Source organism: Anolis carolinensis, chromosome 6, assembly GCF_035594765.1.
Source record: "Anolis carolinensis isolate JA03-04 chromosome 6, rAnoCar3.1.pri, whole genome shotgun sequence".
In the NCBI taxonomy this organism is placed as follows: domain Eukaryota; kingdom Metazoa; phylum Chordata; class Lepidosauria; order Squamata; family Dactyloidae; genus Anolis; species Anolis carolinensis.
The window spans coordinates 71,849,793-71,871,115 of record NC_085846.1 but is presented as its reverse complement, the minus strand read 5'-3'; the positions used below and the strand labels follow the sequence as shown (position 1 = coordinate 71,871,115).

Below are 21,323 nucleotides of genomic sequence, written 5' to 3'. Positions count from 1 at the left end.
GAACTAAAATATGGTCAGCAGCCTCACAGTTAATACATCGTTCCAACGATAGTGACTGGCTTCGCAAAACTCTCTTATAGTGCCAAGACAACAGGGATGTTGGGAGGGGAGAGGCTGACTACCCACAAAAGGTGCACAACAAGCCTCCTGACTGCTGCTTCTCCTCCTCCCTCCCTCCCTAAGTAGAGCTGTTGCATGTGGCGCCTGGAAGTGAGGGTGCCTTGGTGTCGTTGTTTTTAGGCTTGTTCCTGGGGTCATTTGGGGTACTGATTCAGAAAATTGCATTGGATAGACCACATCAGCTCTAGATAATTATAGTTTTCTGTGGGTGAGCAGATGGCAACTACTGGGTGGGCATATGTTCTGTACCAGAAACTAGAACTGATGTGGTCTATCCAATGCAATTTTCTAAATCAGCACCCCAAATAACCAAACCGAATCTAAAGTTGACCAAAAAGCGATTTGTAACCCTTTTGGTACTAATGTTGGAGAGTGATCCCTGGTCAAGTGGTCCCTGGTCAAAAAAAGGTTGGGAACCACTGCGCTAAAGGGTTGCTGTTTTGGGGTTTGTTTGTTTTTTACTATATTGAAAGGTGACACTAAGTTTCTCAGGGGATGGCAGATTCAGCTTAAGAGTCCTTTTGGAAAGCTTGTTAACAAGAGATAAATTCTTGTGTTTACAGCTTTCTCTTCTGTCAACTAACTATGGCTGCTGGTTTCTACTGCAAATGAACAATGAATCCATTATAAGTTTTAGTCCAGAGTTTAATGGAGCTATACAAGATGCTGAATCTACTTTGAGGATAGGGTTCAGCACTGTGGGTGTTGCTTTTGAAGTCTGGACTAAAACCCAGAACAGATTCACCATCCATCTGAAACCTCCTGCAATCACTGCTACTAACCCAAGCTTCAAAATATGAATGTTATCATCCGCTTCTTGAGCCCTGAATATACTACGAGAAATATGTTCTGACTCTTTTGTAGCCTTGTCACTCAAATATATGCTTGACCCAAAAATAGAACTGTAAACAGTGTTTTGAATCCTATGTGATCTCACATCCTAATAAACAAACATATTTTTAATATATAGCAGTGACTTGCCTAAGGATTTTACCTCTCTTTTTTGATTTACATGTTTGAATGTTTTGTTCTATTGTGCTTTGCATTTGACAGCCAGGTTTGTGTGTGTGTGTGTGTGTGTGTGTGTGTGTGTGTGTGTGTGTGTTATAGGAGAAAGCAATCATCCCCAAATCCTTAGAGATCTAGAGCAGTACATTAAGGTCTGCAAGGAATGGTTGCAGCTGCTTATTAAATGTGTTCATGGTTTGGAGGAATGTTTATCAGGAAATTTTCAAAGGGTTTTTTAAAAAACCTTCCTTGGTTGTAGTTTTCCACATATTTTGCAAAGGAAATCTACACTTTTTATGAAAGGAGGATTTATATTTACACTCCCATTGCCATCTCTCAATAAATTTTCATTGGTTCTCAAAACTAGAATGCTCTCACTAGCAAGAATCCAGGGTACCACAACATCACTGCTAGCTATATTTAAGGAGGAGGAAGAGGAGATGATGACCATTATGTATGGCATTGTTGTTGGAAACATTTCTTGGATTCTTCTGTAGACATCAGAAGGCCCATTTTTGATTCCAGGGATGTCACTTGTAAGGAACAGTGGCAATGTTTAGTTTATGAATATGTTTACACCTGGAGAATTGTTGCAGGAGGAAAAGAATCACATTAGCTTTTTAGCCAATTAGATTTTTTTTTACATACATAAATGAGGAAAGTAGCAATGAATACCATTACACCAAGATTTGGGATGAGACTGGCACTAAAGACAAATGAAGATGCAAATTCAATAGCAAGTGATATTTTAAGCAAAACAGTGTGGGGTTTATTTTAGAGAAGGGGATTTGGTGCCACATACCCTTGTGAGGTCCATTCCAAGTTTGAGTTGTGAGATAAGATGAATAATTATGCTCCGTTGCTCATCCCTGACTCCTAACTCATCCTCTTCATTATCTTCAGTGTCTGTCATCTCATCTTCAACCAAGACCAATTCACAAGCGGTACACTTCAAAAAAATGAATACATAATCAGTATGACCATCTGGATAAACAAGTAACAATATGGCATAAGTTCATTTAAGCTTAATTAGAGAGCTCTCTAAAAACACTGTGAAGATTATTTCCAAACACTCACTCACTGCTAACACACCACAGTAATCATTAGTATATTTTGAACAATCATTATTTTAACCGTTTGGAGAACTTGAACAGACAATATAAAGAAACCTCAGAATAAATCTTAGCACTTCCCTTAATCACTCTCTCATCTCGAAAATGACACTGCCATCACTCAAAAATATCTATAGTTCAAATACATCATATTGGTTTTTTTTCTCAATAAACTGGTCAATAAAATAATCTTGGGAAAACAGACAAAATATTAAAGCAATATCTGCTGCATAAATGGAAATCAATTAATTTCCTCTGTTAAGTATATATCTTGGTCAGTATTTTACCTTTTTATCTTAAAGATAATGGCAACATTGCACATCTGTTCATCTTTCAGACATATGGGCTGGTATTTCAGATATGAAAACTTACTAACCATCTCATGTATTGGACTTCTTTTGGTATGTTTGGAATTCATGCCTGATCGTCAGAAACAGCATTTAAAAGGCATCAGGATATGCATTTAGGGGTTTGTCAGTTTTTTCATCTCAAGGTGTGCAGATTTAACTTGCTACTGAGACTATGACAATCTGACCAATTGCATTTCTTGAGGCCATATTACTACACAGGAATGAAGTAATCACCATGGCAAATTTATTTCACATATACTTCTATGTAATACACAGCAATAGTTCCATAGTAATCAATAATTTTGTGAAATTGATCAAAGAAGTTCAGGTAGTTACAAAGTAGCTGTAAAGGAGTAGCTTTGTGTATGGAAGGAAGGCGAACAAGAGGAAAGAAAGTAAATATTCTATGATTATTCTATTTTGCAAGGACTTTGGATTCATATTTCCCTACAAGCGGCTATTTAATCAAGCTCAAGGGTTTCCAAGCAGCTCATAAACACGGAGAGCTATTATAGCTACAATCGCCACAGTTTGTTGTTATTATATAAGCACACTGAATTTATGCAGAGTAAAATTTATTTCCATAAACCCTATAATCAAGTTATCTTCTAAAATGCAGCACTACCTTAAGCATCCTTTGTACGCAAAACATCAAATGGCCTCTTTTCTCTAGCTTTTCCCTCCCATGGGAAGAATAATTATTAAGCACAGGACTGCCTATATAGATAACGCTACATTATCTAAATCATGCCTCAGCTTGACAGCAATGTAATGGTTGAAAGAGTAACCACCAACATTTCCCCCCAATAATACAACAGAGGGATCAATGTATGCTTGAACATATGCTTCTGTATCAATAATGCATAAGAATCCGAATGATACATACACTGATTCTATAATTGTGCATTGCTATACTCAGTTCTGTACAATAAAGGGTATAACTTGAAAAGTGAGGAGAGAGGGAGGGAATGAACAAACAAACACGAACTTATCAGGAGAAGCTCCAGAACTTACAGGGGATGCTTCTACGGCAGGCTTGCTTATCATCCAGCTTGACCTCATTGAGTATCCTGAACTATGTAATAGTGCTGCTGCTTCCAGCTGCGGCTGCTGCTGCTGCTGGCTCTTTCAATAGCAGCAGATGAGCTGGAGCCAGGAATTAGTAGCACCAGGACAAGTCAAGAGAACCTTTTCTCCCTGCTCTGCCCCCCACCTCCTTTTTAATTTCCAGTGAATTTGAAAAGCATGATGTCAGTCCAGCATGAATCTGCTGCCTACATTTCTAGTCACATGGGGCTGGATCAGTGAGCTTAACTACAAATTGTTTGCAACTGGAGAGATGCTGCCGATGCGGCTCGCCTGCCTCTACCCCCCAACCTTCCACCATAGCGCACATGAGCTCCTGTTAGAAAGAGCAGTTTGTTCAGCACTGGGGACAGAAAAAGATCTCAGTATCACATGTCTACAACTTCCTTCTAGCTAAGGAAGGCTTTTGAAATTCCCAATGTCTTAAAGTATCTCCCGTTCACCCAGCCTCAAATGCCTGGATCTAGTATTTTACTATAAAGCCTTCCGAACCCAAATGAATGGAAACTAAAAATACATCTACTTATACAACTGACTCAACTAACTGGCACCTATGGGGATTGATCAATGCAGCTTCTGGTTGTTTGAGAGTTACTATTAAAAATAAGCCTAGCTAATACTATACTACATACTACAGTATACCATAAACTCTGTATTGACTTGATATCAATATTGAAATACAGGAATTAAAAGCTAATTAAGACAAAGACACTTAACTTAGTGTAACACAGCTTAAATGTATTTTACATATATTTTAATTTAAAGGATTATTTCTTTGACTTTTGTGCCAGTTGCTCGAGAATTCCAGTTGCTTGAGTGCTGATTGAGAGTGTACTGTACGAATACACATGCAGCTTTATCTTCACTGAATCTGACTTGGGGAGCTATTGCAAGGCTACCTTTTAACAAAACTTACAAAATATACACTAGGGCAGTGGTTCTTAATCTGGGGTCCCCAGATGTTTTTGGCCTGTAACACCCAGAAATCCCAGCGAGTTTACCAAGCTAAAAACATCTGGGGATCCCAGGTTGAGAATCACTGCACTAGGAGAACAATTTCATACATTGTGTGAGCGTGCCTCCAAGTCATCTATTGATGACTTTTTATAGGGTTTTTGTTATAGTTTTCTTAGGCATGAAATAATCAGTAGTTTGCCGTTGCTTTCATACTTCACGGCCCCCATGATCTAACACCAGTATTCTTGCATTTTGTGGGTATTGTTCTAGAAGCCCACTTCCTGAAAGTAGAGAACTTAAGGTAATTTATAAAAGAGCTAGCAACGTGGAACCATTTCCAGACATTTGTCTCTACTACTATGCATTCAGAGCACTATAAATTCTCCTTTTTGTCAATACAATATGATAGAAACTGTCTGAAACAGCCCCAATTAATTAGCTATTTTTAAAGCTAATTAGGAAAATACCTAAATAAATGCATTTTGTAATAGCAATTTAACTTTGAACTTACTTCAAACCAGGCATATGAATTTCAGAGCATGTAAAACTCAACATTACAAATTCTGACAGAATGATATAACTGGATTTACTGCTGTACACATTCCTAGAAGTATTGTAGTCATGCACTATATTTAAGAGTAATTGCTGGGATCGAGAGATTTGTATCAAAATAATGCAAGGGACATTTCTCCCTTTTGAGTCGTCATAATCAAAAACCATCAGATGCTGGAATAAAATGTTACCAAAATGTCAATAGCCAAAGTGAAATGAAAATTCTTGAGTAGAGAGAATCAACCTGTAGAAGATCTAGGTATTTCAAAGGACCATCCCAAGCTTAATGCCTTCCAGATAAGTTTAGATAATGGGAATTTTAGAACAAGGCAGAGGTCACTGGGTAAAGAAGTCTGCCTTGTGTCATAATTGAAAGCTCTCTTCTGGGATTGAATGATCTGGCAACTATTAATTATTATGGTATTAAAATAAATCGGAGAGAGGGGAGCCAGAAAGTTATTCTGCCTTCCACAGTACGTGCCTCTTCTATGCAGAACTGTTACATAAAAATATCTAGTTTTTCAAAAATAGTTTTATTGTCATTGAAGACATTTCAAACCTAAATGTCATCCTAGGATACAAAAACAATATACAAAAGAAGAAGAAAACTATGCATGAGAATCTAAATCAAAAACAAGAACAAAACTAGTTATTTATCATCAGATTTCAGACACATGTTTGCATAGCCATTAAATGAAGTTTGATGCATCAGCATAAGCTGGATTAGTTACTGATGACGTCTTCCAGTGCACAGCTCAGGATAAACATGGCAAATGCTGCACTAGTGTGCACAGAAAGGCATGGCAATCAGTAAAATGTCACCCTTTTCAGAGGACACTCCAGTAAATGATCAATTTACTATTATGTTCAATAGGGGGGAATCGACAGCCCTAATGCATTCCATCCTTGTTCCTCAATAACCATTAGATAATATGACCTATTGAGTTGTGAAAGTACATAGTCAAAGCATGCATGTTACTGTCCAAAAAAGGGGGAAATGACAACTGTCACACTCCTATCTATGTCCCCTCAAAAGCTTTATTGGGTTCAATGTGACAATTTCTCTATAAGCAGATGTTAAGACCACATCCTATAAACAGCTAGGAATGAAGAAATGTGTTTTCTCTGTCATAGATTAAAACAAGGAATATTAATTATTTAGAGAGACATATTTAAAGCCTTCCTAAATTAATAAAAGACCTGAAGATCTCTGTTCTCTATTCTTACACCAAACAATCCAATTGTGGCAAAGACAGGAAGCAGCCAATTAAACATTTCACTGTATTTTCAATTAGGGTCAGTCTTCTACATTTGCTGGGGTTGAGGGCACAGGACTCCTGCACCAATGAAAATATGTAAATAAAAATATTGCTGACTGTATATTTTCCACCACTAAAAAGTACTAAACAACTACCTGGATGCGGTTCAGCCAAATAAGGATACATTAATAATGTCATCTTGCCTTAAAGTGAACTGTTGCTTGAAATTTGGTATGAGGAACCCCTCCTGTATTTGTATTCCTCCCTCTTTATTTCTTTCAATTGGGATCCAAAAGATCAGCACACTCCGTTCATTGCATTTACCCAGGGATTTGTTCCGTTTTGTTTCTCATACAACAGCTTCCGATGAAATGTGGCAAAATCCTTTTAAGTCTAAAACAATTTCTGATATGGCAGGGCTGGTCTTGTTCAAAGAGAAATAAAGGGGGAAAAAACCCTCACCGGAAACACTCATGTCCTTAAGTGCACCTAAAATATCTCTTTGGATCTTTGCCATTAATATTTGGCAAAGTGGAGAAAAAAGAGAAATCCAAGATCTAACACTGTACCCATTTTGAGAACATAAAACATTTCAAGAGAACTGTGTTGTAATCAAAGCTGTCATCAAATAAGGGAGAAACAAACTGCGTCAGAGAGATTTTATATGATCGAAAAACAAACAAATCAGTTTCTATAATACTATCCTAAATTAGAAAGGGGAGGGAGGGAGAGAGACTATGAAAGCTAAAGTAACTCATTTGTCACAGACCTGTTTTTATTATTAACCTAAGCAGTAATGATATTGTCGGACACAATTATTTTGGATTGGTTTTATGGAAGAAACATGCTCTACTTGCCAGATAAATGAAGGATAAATCAATACTTTTCAAGATGTATTTTTCAGAGACTTAATAGTACAAATGTCAATCCATACTTTCCTGGAGGCTTAGCTAAGAGCAGAGCTCCTACATTTCAGCTTCCAATAAAAGCGAGAAATACTAACAAAGGAATAAAGTTACTTGCTTTGTGTCCAGAGAAAACAGCATTTGTGGATGCTCATCACAAACCACTGCTGACATTTCATGAGCCTTAAGAACAAACATGGATATATGAGCTTTATAAAACCACAAAGGGAAGGATTGTTCTGAGTTGCTGTGAATTTCTGGGCTGTATGGCCATGTTCGAGAAGCATTTTCTCCTGAGGCATGGCCATACAGCCTGGAAAACTCACAGCAACCCTGTGATTTCTGCCATGAAAGCCTTAGACAACCGAAAGGTTGCTCTTTTTTAAGCTTGTTAAGAAAACCCAATATATAGTGTTGCTGTTTATTCGTTCAGTTGCTTCCGACTCTTTGTGACCTCATGGACCAGCCCACACCAGAGCTCCCTGTCGGCCGTCGCCACCCCCAGTTCCTTCAAAGTCAAGCCAGTCACTTCAAGGATACCATCCATCCATCTTGCCCTTAGTCGGCCCCTCTTTCTTTTTCTTTCCATTTTCCTCATCATCATTATGTTCTCCAAGCTTTCCTGTCTTCTCATTATGTAGACAAAGTACTTCATCTTTGCCTCTAATATCCTTCCCTCCAATGAACAATTTGGGCATTATTTCCTGGAGTATTGACTGGTTGGGTCTTCTTGCGGTCCCTCAGAATTTTCCTCCAACACCACAGTTCAAAAGTGTCTATCTTCCTTCATTCAACCTTCCTTATGGTCCAGCTCTCGCATCCATAGGTTACTGTGGGGAATACAATTGCTTTAACTATGCAGAACTTTGTTGCCAGTGTGATGTCTCTCCTCTTCACTATTTTATCGAGATTGGTCATTGCTCTCCTCCCAAGAAGTAAACGTCTTCTGATTTCCTGGCTGCGTCTGCATCTGATCTTCACGCCTAGAAATACAAAGTCTGTCACTGCCTCCACGTTTTCTCCCTCTATTTGCCAGTTATCAATCACTCTGGTTGCCATAATCTTGGGGTTTTTTATGTTTAACTGCAACCCAGCTTTTGCACTTTCTTTTTCACCTTGATTATAAGGCTCCTATCTAGATAATAATTGCCTAAAAATAAAGGGCACACCATACAACATACAATGTATTTCTACACCAAGAAAAGATCTAAGAAAGGGGCCATTCTAGTAAAGTCTCAATTGAGAGGATCCATTTTCCTTTTTCTTTCCTCAAATATGTTTCATCCAGGCACACCTGGCGAATTCTGGTAAACTGATACACAAAGAGCCTTGAGGGTTTTGCTATATGAACTAACCTCCTCTAGATGCAGATACAATAGGATTAATTGACCACACCATTACAATGCAGCCAAAAGTAATTGCAGAGCTACTTTTTGTTGAAGTAACAGCTACTTCAAGAAATACAAATGTTACACCCATGAAAAAGCACCATAACTATGTCAGGCATTTGAGTTTTAAGAGGACTGACAAAGTTATTCAGGATACAATACTTAATTCATATAAATACAAATATTTACATATGTATGTGAATAGCTGTACATACACACATCACAAAATCTTACGGAAATAACCTCCAGAGCATGCCAGCCTCCTCCACCTCAATGACATCTGCTGAACTACTATAATACCTGCAGCGAAGAGGCCAAAGGACACTCAGTGAGTTTGTGATCCATATGAAATTGATCTGGGAACTTTATGGTTCACTTTTAGCCACAACAGTATATGATTTCTATGCAGAGTGCAACCAAGGTTTAACTGCAAATCTTACAGTGCAGGAAGGAGGAAACATCTCTGATATACAGATGAAAGGTGTTTGTATTGCAACAGAAATACGGACAGAACTTGGAAAACTTAGGTTTTGAAAAATACCTTTCATAACGTTTTAGTGACTATACTGGCACGGGAATTGTAGAACAAAAAGTAATTTTCCCAAACTCTGGATGCAGATGTATGTACAGTATAGCTGTAGACTAGGGATGGACCAGGGAATGCATTCAAATATTGATATATTTAATTCTTATAAAGAATAAATGTCAATACTGTCTCTCTCTTTCCCACTCAAACATCACAATGATGTCCAATGGACATGCTAAATTAGAGGTGTATCTCACTCCAGAAGCGACTCAAGTTGCTCCTGAAATGAAAAAAAAATTAGAGGTGTATTGACAATTCTCAAATAAATCAAGTAAACTGTTTTTATGCCACCACATCACATAATCCAAGTTTGAAAGTAACACATTTAAAGTAATTATTGCTTTTTACTGTGTTTTTTTATAAATTCAGTGCCAACTATATTACTGTCAATAACAATGATCCTGCAATTTAAAAAATAAAAAATGTTTTACTTATAATACACAAAGTTAACTTTAGTTAACATTAGTTGTATCCCATCTTTCAGAAAAGCAGTCAATAAATAAATGTTCACTATTCTAAAATGTTTAAGGGCAATGTCAAATGAGGCAAACTCTGATCCTTTTCTATGTTTAAATAATTTTAATAGCATTTTATTAACAGAGAAGTTGACAGATGACTTCATGCTAACTATGAGTAATGACAAGAAATTACTTTTTCATAGATGATATTTTAAAAGTAATGCAAAATGGCTTCAGATTCTGCTTCTAAACCTACACCTTTAACATTCCCAACATACTTATGTAACCTGCTCTTCTGCTTTAAGCTATTCTGCTGGATGTAAAATCTGTCGAGTCTAGGTAATTAAGAATGAAATAGACAAGTAGAGCATTTTCACCCATTTTGATTACTTTTTCAAAAGGTTCCACAAAGAAACAGTTGAAATATCACAATAAACCACAGCTTTTTGTGATGGAAACAAGCCCAAGTCTGTATGAATGCAAGCTTTCTCTTCCTTTCCCCCCCAGCAGGATGGTAACACATCCGGGCGCCCCCTGGGCAACGTCTCTATAGATGGCCAATTCTCTCACACCAGAAGCGACTTGCAGTATGTTCTCAAGTTGCTTCTGACATAATAAAAAAGTAACCGGCTTTAATGTTATATCCAAATCCCAAGCCATTGTTAATCTTAATAATCACATGTTCAAACAAACCAAATAACCCATAGTTAAGATTAACCACAGTTTATCAGATCTCAATGTAATAAGAATTTGTTGTTAATGAAAAGCTTGCTTGAACTTAGTTTTTATCAGAATAAGCAATGGTTTAAATATGAATCATGTGCTGTTAAACTATATGGTTTGAACTACAATTTAGCATTAACATTTCCATTTAACATTCAATATTCCATAACATCAAAATATTGAGTCTTTGTTTTAAAAAATAGAAATGTAATACCACAATGCTTTGAATTTCTGCTCTATGAACAGAAGTAGTATGTCAAGGGAAATGTGATACCCCTTTTGATGACTACACCCAAATAATTTAGCAAAAATATGCCAAATTGCGTTAATAAATATTCACAGGAAGATTTCTGCTGATTTAATTTTTTTAATTGGGGAGCTGAGACATATATGTCTTACCCTAAACACTACACTCAAAGATAAAACAAGACAAAACTTTGGCTTAAAAGATATTTGTTTCAGCATAAAATATGCACACAAACAGGTTTACAAGGTAGATTTTACTTGCGTGCGCAATGTCTCTTACAGCAAGCTATAAAAATCAAGATTAGTTAGATTAGTCTAAGTCATTTCTATCAATGCTGCTGTAGCAAGCTTAACATCATTTAATTCTACTTTTAGTGTAATTGTACATTTAATCATCTGAGCTAAGCATACCTTACCTGGGATTGATCAACTGATTGTGTCAGATGTCATATTTGGGTGGTCCGTCAGTGAATAAGCTTAAAACAGTAGCATTTTGCCAACAGATTAATTTAGCTTACACAAATCATTACGGGCTAAAAAACATTGCAATGTTATGCAAACTAAAAAGGATTTAATCAAGCATAATGGAAAAAGACAGACCACAGTAAGAAATCCTTTAATGTCTCTGTTGCACACGGAAAATGTGCTGTCCTTTATAGCAGCAAATATGCTCTTGTCAAAAGTTGAAGTTGCTCATTTTTTGGGAGTGCTGACAACAAGGATGGAATATGTTTTACTGTCCAACAGATCTTGGAATTCAAATGCCAGTATTTTAACTCAAGTAGAGACACAATGAAACATTTCATTCTTAGCCATTCCTTACCAAGGTAACAACATGCTGTGTCATCAAAGGGTATTTCAGCTTGCTTTATTGTTAATACAGAATAAAGGGAGGTATATAAGTGGAATTAATTTGATTTATTAGAGACAAAGACTGAAACAAAGTCAATATAAACCTTCAGTGAATTTCAAGAAGTCCTGTATTAGCTAAAAGATCTACCAGTAAACAGAAAAGTGATGTACTTCTGGTACATCACTTGCTACTCACCTGTGAAGAGTATGATGGCGGCCCTTGGAAAGAGTCTGATTGGCAAGATGCCATATAAAATACTAGCACCATCAGGGGTGAGAGTTGTCTAGAAGTTGTCTCCTTGGTGTATTAAGACTGTACCACATGGCTTTAGAAACCTTGGAGAATTGACAGCACTTTAAATCTCAAAAACAGAAAGCAGTGCCTGCAGTGCCAATCATGTAGATCAAAACAGAAGGAAATTAGAAGGAAATGGAAAGAGGAAAGCAAATTGTCAGAGAAAGCAAGCCGTGATTAAAGAAATGGCTTGAAGAAGCAGGGTCCAACTAGGGACTATGAAGGCAGACTGAAGGGAAGGGGAAACAACATACTGTATAAGAAGCCAGAGTGTCCAGTAAAATCAATGAGATGAGAGAGGAAGATGAAATTAAAAAGAAAGGATCAAGAAATAATAGAGGTGGGAACGGGTTTTTGTAAAAGTGAGCTTCTGTCTATCAGCCCAGCACAACTACTAGAGTGGAAAGCAGAGTAAGTCAGGAAAAAGGAGTCTTGATATGGGAAGAAATCGAGGAGAATAGATTAAACTCCTGAGGTGGGAAAGGAGTTGGTCAGGTTTGCTTTTTAAAAAAAAATACTTTTATGGACAAGAAAGTTGCAGTGACGTTGTCACAATGATCCACAATGATGTATGCAAGTCATAAGTCATAACTGTAGTTCATTTTGGTTGGGACTGAACCTGATGCTAGGGACTTAATAGATGGAACTAATTCTGATCTATCAGGCTTCCTCTACAAATCAAAATATGTAGATCGTCCTAAACTGAAATGGTAGGCTGTTTTCACAAACACTTTGGCTATTTTAAGGACTACCTCCTTCTGTTGGAGTTTTATCACAGAGTGTCAAAAGAGATCAAGAACATGCACCTATGATTTGGCCCCATCTCCACTCAATAACTAAGTAGTACTATGAAGTCACATGGTTCATACAATCCCAATTAATTGCTAACATCCAAATGATTAACAGGTTGAGAAGATAATGTACTGATGAGAGGAAAGAGGTACCATGTGATCCAAACATTTAAAACAGCACAACTAGAGCATTTTCAATAACTCTGCTCTGAAAGAGAAAATGCTTTTCTTTTGCAAAGTTTTGCCCAAGGTAAAAAGATTCCATGAAAAATGCTATGTCTAGTTTATTGTCAATTTTCAATGTTTGAAAAATGTTGCCTTAACTTTGCCCAACTCTGGTTATTCAAAAAAGGGCTACCTGGAAAACAGCTCTGTGAAATAGATAAATAGATGGAATGAGATAATTTTAGAAATACCCATGTATCTGAGAAGGGAAAGGTTGCAGGGCTGAGTGTGCAACATGAAAACAGCAATCAGTAAATGTTCCTTGGCCAAAATACTGGCGAAATTGACACACAAATCTGTGGATGCCATCTCTTATTTGTTGAGAGTGAAACCAGACTAGCAATGGCACAATACCATAAACCAGCCATACAATGAAGCTTCACAATCTGTTTAGCTAGAGGCAACTTCACCTGTCGTTCTCTCAAACTCTCTCTTGACAGGCTGAGAAAACCCAATGGAGTATTGCAATCTTGCATTATCTATGACAATATATGAGTAGGATTGAAGTTTTTTCTTTTCTATGTGTAAGTGTGAGTATCTTAGACATCTGGGACCCTAACAAACAGGAAAAGGAATGCTTGGAGAAATTCTCCTCCTTAACTAGGTACCCCACTCTTTCTTCCACAAAATCAGAACAAGCTAATCTGTGTTAAAATATATAAATTGATCTCTCAAACGTGCACATGCTTCTTTCACAATACAGTAGATAGCGAATACAGCAAGAGTAATCTATAGAAAGCCATTCACCTCAATATTAACCATACATTCGGCAGCAGAATCCCAGTTTTCAATGACTATAAAAGGGAAACGCATCTACTAATAATCAGCTGGCTCAAGCTATTTCCTCAAGGGTATCATTTAATTGCATATTCTATTTCAAGTCACAAGTTGAAACTCATTTTTATGTAGTTGGTACTTGCAATGTACATTTTGGATGTCAGCCAAAAGTCTCCCCTCTTTTCTCAGCCAGTCCCTGACCTCTGATTAAGAGAGAGGTGGCTCACAACAACACACCATAGCAGGACCAAGCTAATTACTAGATGAAATCTGCCCATTGAGGAAATACTCAATGAGAAAACAATGTATAGCCATGCTACAGCTAGGAATCCTTCTTTTTTTAATACATTTTTCAAAATGCATGCAAATTTGTTTACAAAAACATTACAAAGATACCTAAATTTGATATAGAATAAAGCAGCACACACTGTAACCAATTACCAAACCTTTCAAACCTTCAGTAGTGTGTGGAAATGTATATTTGAAAAATAACGGCAGTTTCCCAAAAACGCAATGGTGTTTGCAGGAGTTGAGCAATTGTGGAGGGGACAGAGGCCTTGTCAGCGTGGAGGTCAGGGTGCGTGCCGTGTGGGTTTCTCCAAACTCGATCAATCATCTGCCACACCAATTCCTCTGTTCAATGTCAGACTCAAACACATCTGTAGTCTGACGTCCAAACATTTATTCAATATCTATAATACATATTTACAAAGCACAGCAAAAACCATCACTCTGAGCTGGCATTCTTCTATAGCCTCTTACCTCGGCAAGCACCAGCTCAACACACTCAGAGATAAAAAAGCACATTCCACAGTCTGCAGGAAGCTCCGACCTCCAAAGCCGGAAACCATACCTGATAGGTCATAGCAGGCTGTCAGTCAAAACTAGCCTGCTGTTAACTTTTGCATTGCTGAAACACACACTCTTGCAAAACAGCAGAAACACTTGATTTACATTTCATACACATACATCGATAATCCAACAGGCGTTTCACCCCCACCACATTCCAGCACTAGATACATTCTGGCATATCAGAAGTGATATGATGTCACTTCCAGTCACAATTTGGGCAGATTTCAGGGCATTTTCTTTTTTTTTTCTGGAGCCGCGAGAAATAAACCACTATGTTAGTAGGCAATTCGAAGGACTTCTGGTCAATTTTCAGCCCTGACAGAGTTTCAGGGTCTCAGAGTTACTGGGGCTATTCATATGGATTCCAAGGAGCACATAGCTCATAGGCTGCACACTGCATGGAAGAAAATGATTCAGAGTTTTAAACATCTGGAGGATTATTAGTAATATTGACTTTTTTGGTCGTGATAGATGATCTCCCTCCCTGAACCACCTAATTGTGTTCTGGCTAGGTAGCCCTTTTGATTACATTCAATGACCAAGGAAAGACTAAAAAGGACAATAAACCTCCCAGCTGGCTCTAGTCTTGCAGCCTACCATAAGAAAAACAAAAAACAGACATTTCAAAGGTTCTCCAGAGGTCCAGAAGGATGACACCAACTTTTTCCAGCCAGCTGTAGGAACAAAGCAGACAGGCTTCCTTGTCCTCCCACTGGCATGGAGGGTGCTACTCAGCCAGAAAACAGTTAGTTTGAGTCTCCAGAGAGGTGGGATGACACATAATTACACCTGGCAGAACTTAAGTTTCATCAGTGCAATGCAGGACAATAGCCTCTAATTCCCTCTCACAGCATATGTGTCAAACTGATTATAAATATCTCTGTGTGTCTATGCATAATTTGATCAGAAAACCTGCTATGGAAAGGTACTTGCCATGTTTTCTCAAGCTGAGTTCAGGGGGAAAATAGTTCTTCATGGTGATAGGAAAAGATAGCTCTTCAGAGCACCAACTGCTTGATCTGGTGCTATCAATAAGCTATATCGTCCCCTCCTCACCCATTCTCTATATAAGAAACATTAAAAAATATTATAGGGTTTTCCATTATCATTCATCCATATTAGGATCTGACATCTCAAATGCACAAATGATTAAGCATTAAATAATATCTGCAAGTACAGATACCAGGACTAGCAAGGGTGCCTCCTTCCTATGCATCAGGGGTCCCTAAACTTTTAAAACAGGGGGCCAGTTCACAGTCCCTCAGACCGTTGGAGGGCAGGACTATAGTTTTTTTAAAAAAACTATGAACAAATTCCTATGCAGTGCACACATATCTTATTTTGAAGTAAAAAAACAAAACAGGAATAAATACAGCCTCAATGTCAATCATAATCATAATAAAAATAATAAAGAGAGTTGGAAGAGACCCCTTGTGCCAGGCCCGTAGCCAGGATTTTGATTCAGGGGGTGCTGGGATTTTGCTTCGGGGGGGGGGGGGGAGTCTGGGGGGGGGGGGAGGATCTACCCTAGCAAACTTTTTGTATCATTATCCCAATACCCCCATGCATATGGGATATATTGAGCATGGTGATCACATCGTGATGTGAATAAACATAACAGTTTAAATAATAAATGTAAGGCCTCCTCGCAAACCACTCTGAGAATTTCGGGGGGGGGGGGCTGAGGCCCCTGAGGGCCCCCCCCCCAGCTACATGCCTGCCTTGGGCCATTTAGTCCAACCTCCTTCTGCCTTTGTGCACCAAAAGCACTAGCAAAGCACTGCTTAATAATTAATTATTTATTAAATAATAATTAAAATACCATTATAAACAAGCAAAGTTTTGGAAGGCACGCACCAGGCAAGGGAAGAGACAGGAAAGGTGCGTGCTTTTCCCTCCTACCCTGCGCCACACGCACCTTTCTTGGCAGAGGAGGAGGGAGCTGCCGTTGCAGGGGCCAGATAAATGGCTTCGATGGGCCGCATATGACCCCCAGGCCTTAGTTTGGGGACCCCTGTTATGCATTGTTTAGGAAAGCCTGGCATAGAAAGCCCACCATGTGCTCATAAGAATTGAAGGAGAGCTACAGAGACGGGACAAAAAAAAAATCTATGATAGTGGGCTGAAAGATAAAATGTTTAAATTTTAAACTACTGCTATCTTCCTGTAGGTTTTCTGGGATAATCCACTATCCCCTGTGATGGTGGATTATTCAAGCAAACCGGTTACTCAATCATTTAACAAATCTCTTCAAACCACAAACAGCAGAACATAGAGTTGGCTGATCTTCCCCCGCAAGAACTATGTATTCAAACTGAAAAGGACTCACTACAACCCAAATAGCAGTTGCTGAAGGTTCTACATCAACTATGACAGCAAAATACAGTAGAGTCTCACTTATCCAAGCTAAACAGGCCGGCAGAAGCTTGGATAAGCAAATATCTTAGATAATAAGGAGGGATTAAGGAAAAGCCTATTAAACATCTAATTAGGTTATGATTTTACAAATGAAGCACCAAAACATCATGCTATACAACAAATTTGACAAAAAAAGTAGTTCAACACGCATTAATGTTATGTTGTAATTACTGTATTTACAAATTTAGCACCAAAATATCACAATATATTGAAAACATTGACTACAAAAAGGCTTGGATAAGCGAGGCTTGGATAAGTGAGCTTCTACTGTAGGACAAATTGAGAGCAACGTCATCTGCAAAGCATCTGGTAAACTGATCACAGCAGACTACCAAGTATTTCTTCATGCTTTATGTGCCATGATGCAACAACAAATTTTTCAGAAAAAACTACGTGCAGATGAAATGGTGGCTTGGGAATTAAGGCTGCTTTACTGCCAACAGTTACCACAGAGTGCCTTCTAATAATGTGCCCCACATCTTAGCTAGTGGTGAGTCCTTCTAGTCATTTTGTCTGACATCTAATTGCCCATAGCTGCAGAAAACTAGAAATACAGCTTTGCTCTGCTAAGCAAAAGATGCTACTTAGATATGACTGTATAAACTACAAATTCCATTTTCTCATCTCACACGTTGACAGACGGGTTCAATAGAATCATCTACAAACCTGACAGGAAAATGCCCTCAGGAAACCATTAGACTATTAGGCTCCTGGAGGCACATGACAATTCGAAATTACGCTCTTTATTGACTGCTGGTTGGTTTCCAAACCCAATTCAGAGTGCTGGTTATTACTTTTAAAGCCCTAAATGATTTAGGGCTGCAAGACTCCCTGTCAAGTGCAGGAATCTACAGCTATTATATGAATTTCTACAACATCTGAATCTTTTTGATCCCTATTGTCCTTGAGAGAGGTCTTGCTATCTATCCTACCAATATCAGAGGGTTCTTTGATGGCAGCATAGAAGAATTCTTTATCTGCCTTTATAATGCCCCCATTTAATGATGGCATTCCAGGATGAAGGCTTTGTTATAGTTTTAGTCCTATTTTTATCTGTTTTTCAGTTTGGCTGGCATTACCTTCATTTTATTAATATTGTTTTCATGTGTATTTAATTGTAATTTATATATGAGCACTTCTGTATTCTCAGATTGGTTGTGAGTTTCCTTGAATACCATTGATCAAAGCGTAAAAGTGTAAATTTAAAAACTGAGTCATCTTATTTGAAAAGGGAGATGGGGCAAGTATGCATTTCATTGAGTAAATATCTATGAAGCACTTCCAAAAATTAATGGAAAAAAGGCAGAGCTCCTGCTTGAACCTGGGAGAAACCTAAAGACGAAATCAATTCTCAGAATCAACTGAATATACATCTTTTTTTTTTCACAGCAAATGCAGGTGGGAGCTTAGCTCACCCTAGGGAAGAAAAGTTTGAACACATCATAAATGGAGTTGAAAAATCAATCTAAGCTGATGATGAATTAAACCATTAAGGTGGAGAAGATATAATTGAAAAGAATATTACGGTATACTTCTTTTACTAAATTCTGGACTCTTTTTATTGCTGTTTATTTGTTCAGTTGCTTCCGAGTTTTCATGACCTCATGGACCAGCCCATGCCAGAGCTTCCTGTTGGCCGTCACCACCCCTAGCTCCTTCAAGGGTAAGATCCATCCATCTTGCCCTTGGTCGGCCCCTCTTCCTTTTTCCTTCCATTTTCCCCAGCATCATTCTCTTCTCCAAGCTTTCCTGTCTTCTCCATATGTGGCCAAAGTACTTAATATTTGCCTCTAATATCCTTCCCTCCAGTGAGCAGTAGGGCTTTATTTCCTGAAATATGGACTGGTTTGATCCAAGCAGTCCAAGGCACTCTCAGAATTGTCTCCAATACCACAGTTCAAAAGCACCTATCTTCCTTCGCTCAGCTTTCCTTATGGTCCAGCTCTTGCATTCATAGCTTACTATGGGTAATACCATTGCTGAACTCTTTAGAAAATGTAATATTGCCTATCTTTTAGAATTCACAGAATCATACAACTATCATGTTGGAAGGGATCCAAAGAGCTAGATTTTCCAGCTCCCTGACACTATACGAATCTATGGCTATGTGTCACTGGGAGAAAATCAAACTGGTAGACTGGCTGGACTGGAAGGATATGCACATTTGCTCACTCATGTACAGAAGACAAGTTGATCAGGGAAGGCACATGTTGTGTGGGAGGGGAGACAGGAGTATCCATTCATGCCAATGTTAGGAGGGTATGTGGGTGTGTGCTCCCTTTCATTAGTAGGGGGATTGGATGGAAGGAGTGCTTGCATTTATTCTTATGCATGAAGGTTTTCATGTCAGAATTCGTGTCAGAAGCGAATTAAGACAAGTCGCTTCTGGTGTGAAAGAATCGGCCATCTACAGAGTTGTTACCCAGGGGACGCCAGGATGCATTACCATCCTGCTGGGAGGCTTCTCTCATGTTGCCGCATGGGAAGCTAGGGCTGACAGAAGGGAGCTCACCCCATCTTGCGGATTCAAACCTTCAACTTTCAGGTCAACAGTTCAGCCGGCACAAGGGTTTAACCCATTGTACCACTGCGGCCCCTATGCATAAAGGTGGAAGGGAGAGATTAGGATGATTTGGGTTTCCCCTTTCTCCTGCCTTCCGCTTCCTGGTCCTATCCCTTCTATGCTCCTGCTGGCACAAGTGAATGAGCCAGCAAGGGAATCTGAGCATAACTAAACCTAGCCGTGTATGCAGGCAGATTGAGGAGCCTAGAGATTTATGTTTTTTCTACTTTTGTGGTTTCCTGGCCCCCCAAAGAAACAGAATGCTACCTGCATGTTGGAAAATTATGGAAGACCGTAAATCCCAATTGGAATTTCCTTACAAAAACTGAACATATGCAATTGATGTTTAGCACAATTGGGGGTGGGAGTGCTATGGAATCCATATTGAATCCTTTTACTAGACCAACATTGAAGGCCAAGGCTTTTAAACAAGAACATTTCTAAGACCGAGTCAGAGGCTGCTGTGAAGTAATAATAATAATGATGATGATGATGATGATGATTATTAATATAAGACCCTATCTCCCCAAGGGATTCAGAGCGGTTTTCAGCATACCAGGAAACAAACATGAAATGTTTTAGGTATCGGAATAGGTTTCTCTAATGGTTTAAATTATTTTAACTGTTTTTAATAGTTTCAATGTTTAATCCTAATGTTCATATGTTTTTAGGTTTTAAATTTTTATATATATATATATATATATATATATATATATATATATATATATATATTATTGTTTTTAGTATTAGCCGCTTTGGGTTCTCTTTTTAGAAAGATTAAGCAGGACAGAAATAATTAGAATAGGAATATGTCAGCTGTTGTAACTGAAGTGATACAGGTAATACACCTTTCCATCATTTTCTGATTTGGGAATCAGTTAACTGGACAATTTGGAGAAAGTGTAGTCTATATAAAGCTGTATGAATTTTTATAAGAAAAAGAAAGGTTGATCTTTTGACAAATTGAATAATTTTGCACACACACAGAATTAAATGTCTTAAATTTCTTCAAATTAAAAGCTTGGTAGAACAGATACAAATAAAATAAATAGCTATTTTTAAAAATTAGCAGATTTTGAGCAATTGGTTCTGGATATGGCTGACAACAACAACACAATAGTATCTATACTGTATAACCTTCTCAATAAAATAACTAATGCTGAAGGATTAAAAATGAGTGATGTCTCTTTCTAAATCCCTCATCTTTATTATTTCAAATCTTATTAAGGCAATTAAGGCAAGGTATAGGAATAATAAAAGGATGATTCAGAAAATAATCATAGGCAAAGGCAAAATGTTGGGCTGACAATTTCACTAATAATAAACTGGAAGATCTGTGTAATTTATTCTAACCGTACTAGATAATTATAGCAACTTAGAAATGTTACTCCATATTGTCTCAGCCTTCAAATCAGATGTACAGAGATCAAGCAGCACTACATTTCAGCAAATTTCAGATCCTTGAACTGTATTAATGTCATAATGGCACAGGTTATAATTGAAAAGGGTTTTGGGGTGGTTGTTTTTTTGGCAAAGGTTGAGATCATTTTATTTCATTTTCCAAGCAATTATGAATTACAAATGTCTCCCTATTTTAAAAAAAAACTTTGGAGAACTGACTATGCATCAATACTATAGAGTTAACACAATTTGACTCTATTTTGACTGCCATGGCTTAATGCTATGAAAACATGGTATTTGTAGTTTTACATGGTGTTTATCTTTGCTGCAACTCCCAGGATTCCATATCATTGATTCGTGGCCATTAAAGTGGGGTCAAACTACATTGATGCTACATCA

The 21,323-nt window shown here is 37.9% G+C and overlaps 1 protein-coding gene across 3 annotated transcripts in view; it reads right to left on the bottom strand.

The window, feature by feature from the left end:
* The window catches only part of osbpl10 (oxysterol binding protein like 10), a 93,521-nt gene that overhangs the window by 22,685 nt on the left and 49,513 nt on the right, over positions 1–21,323 (bottom strand). For all 3 annotated transcript variants that reach the window (XM_008121409.3, XM_062957479.1, XM_062957480.1), the window contains one exon: positions 1,931–2,077. In XM_008121409.3, the coding sequence (XP_008119616.2) occupies positions 1,931–2,077 (147 nt within the window). The remainder of the gene's footprint in view (positions 1–1,930; positions 2,078–21,323) is intronic.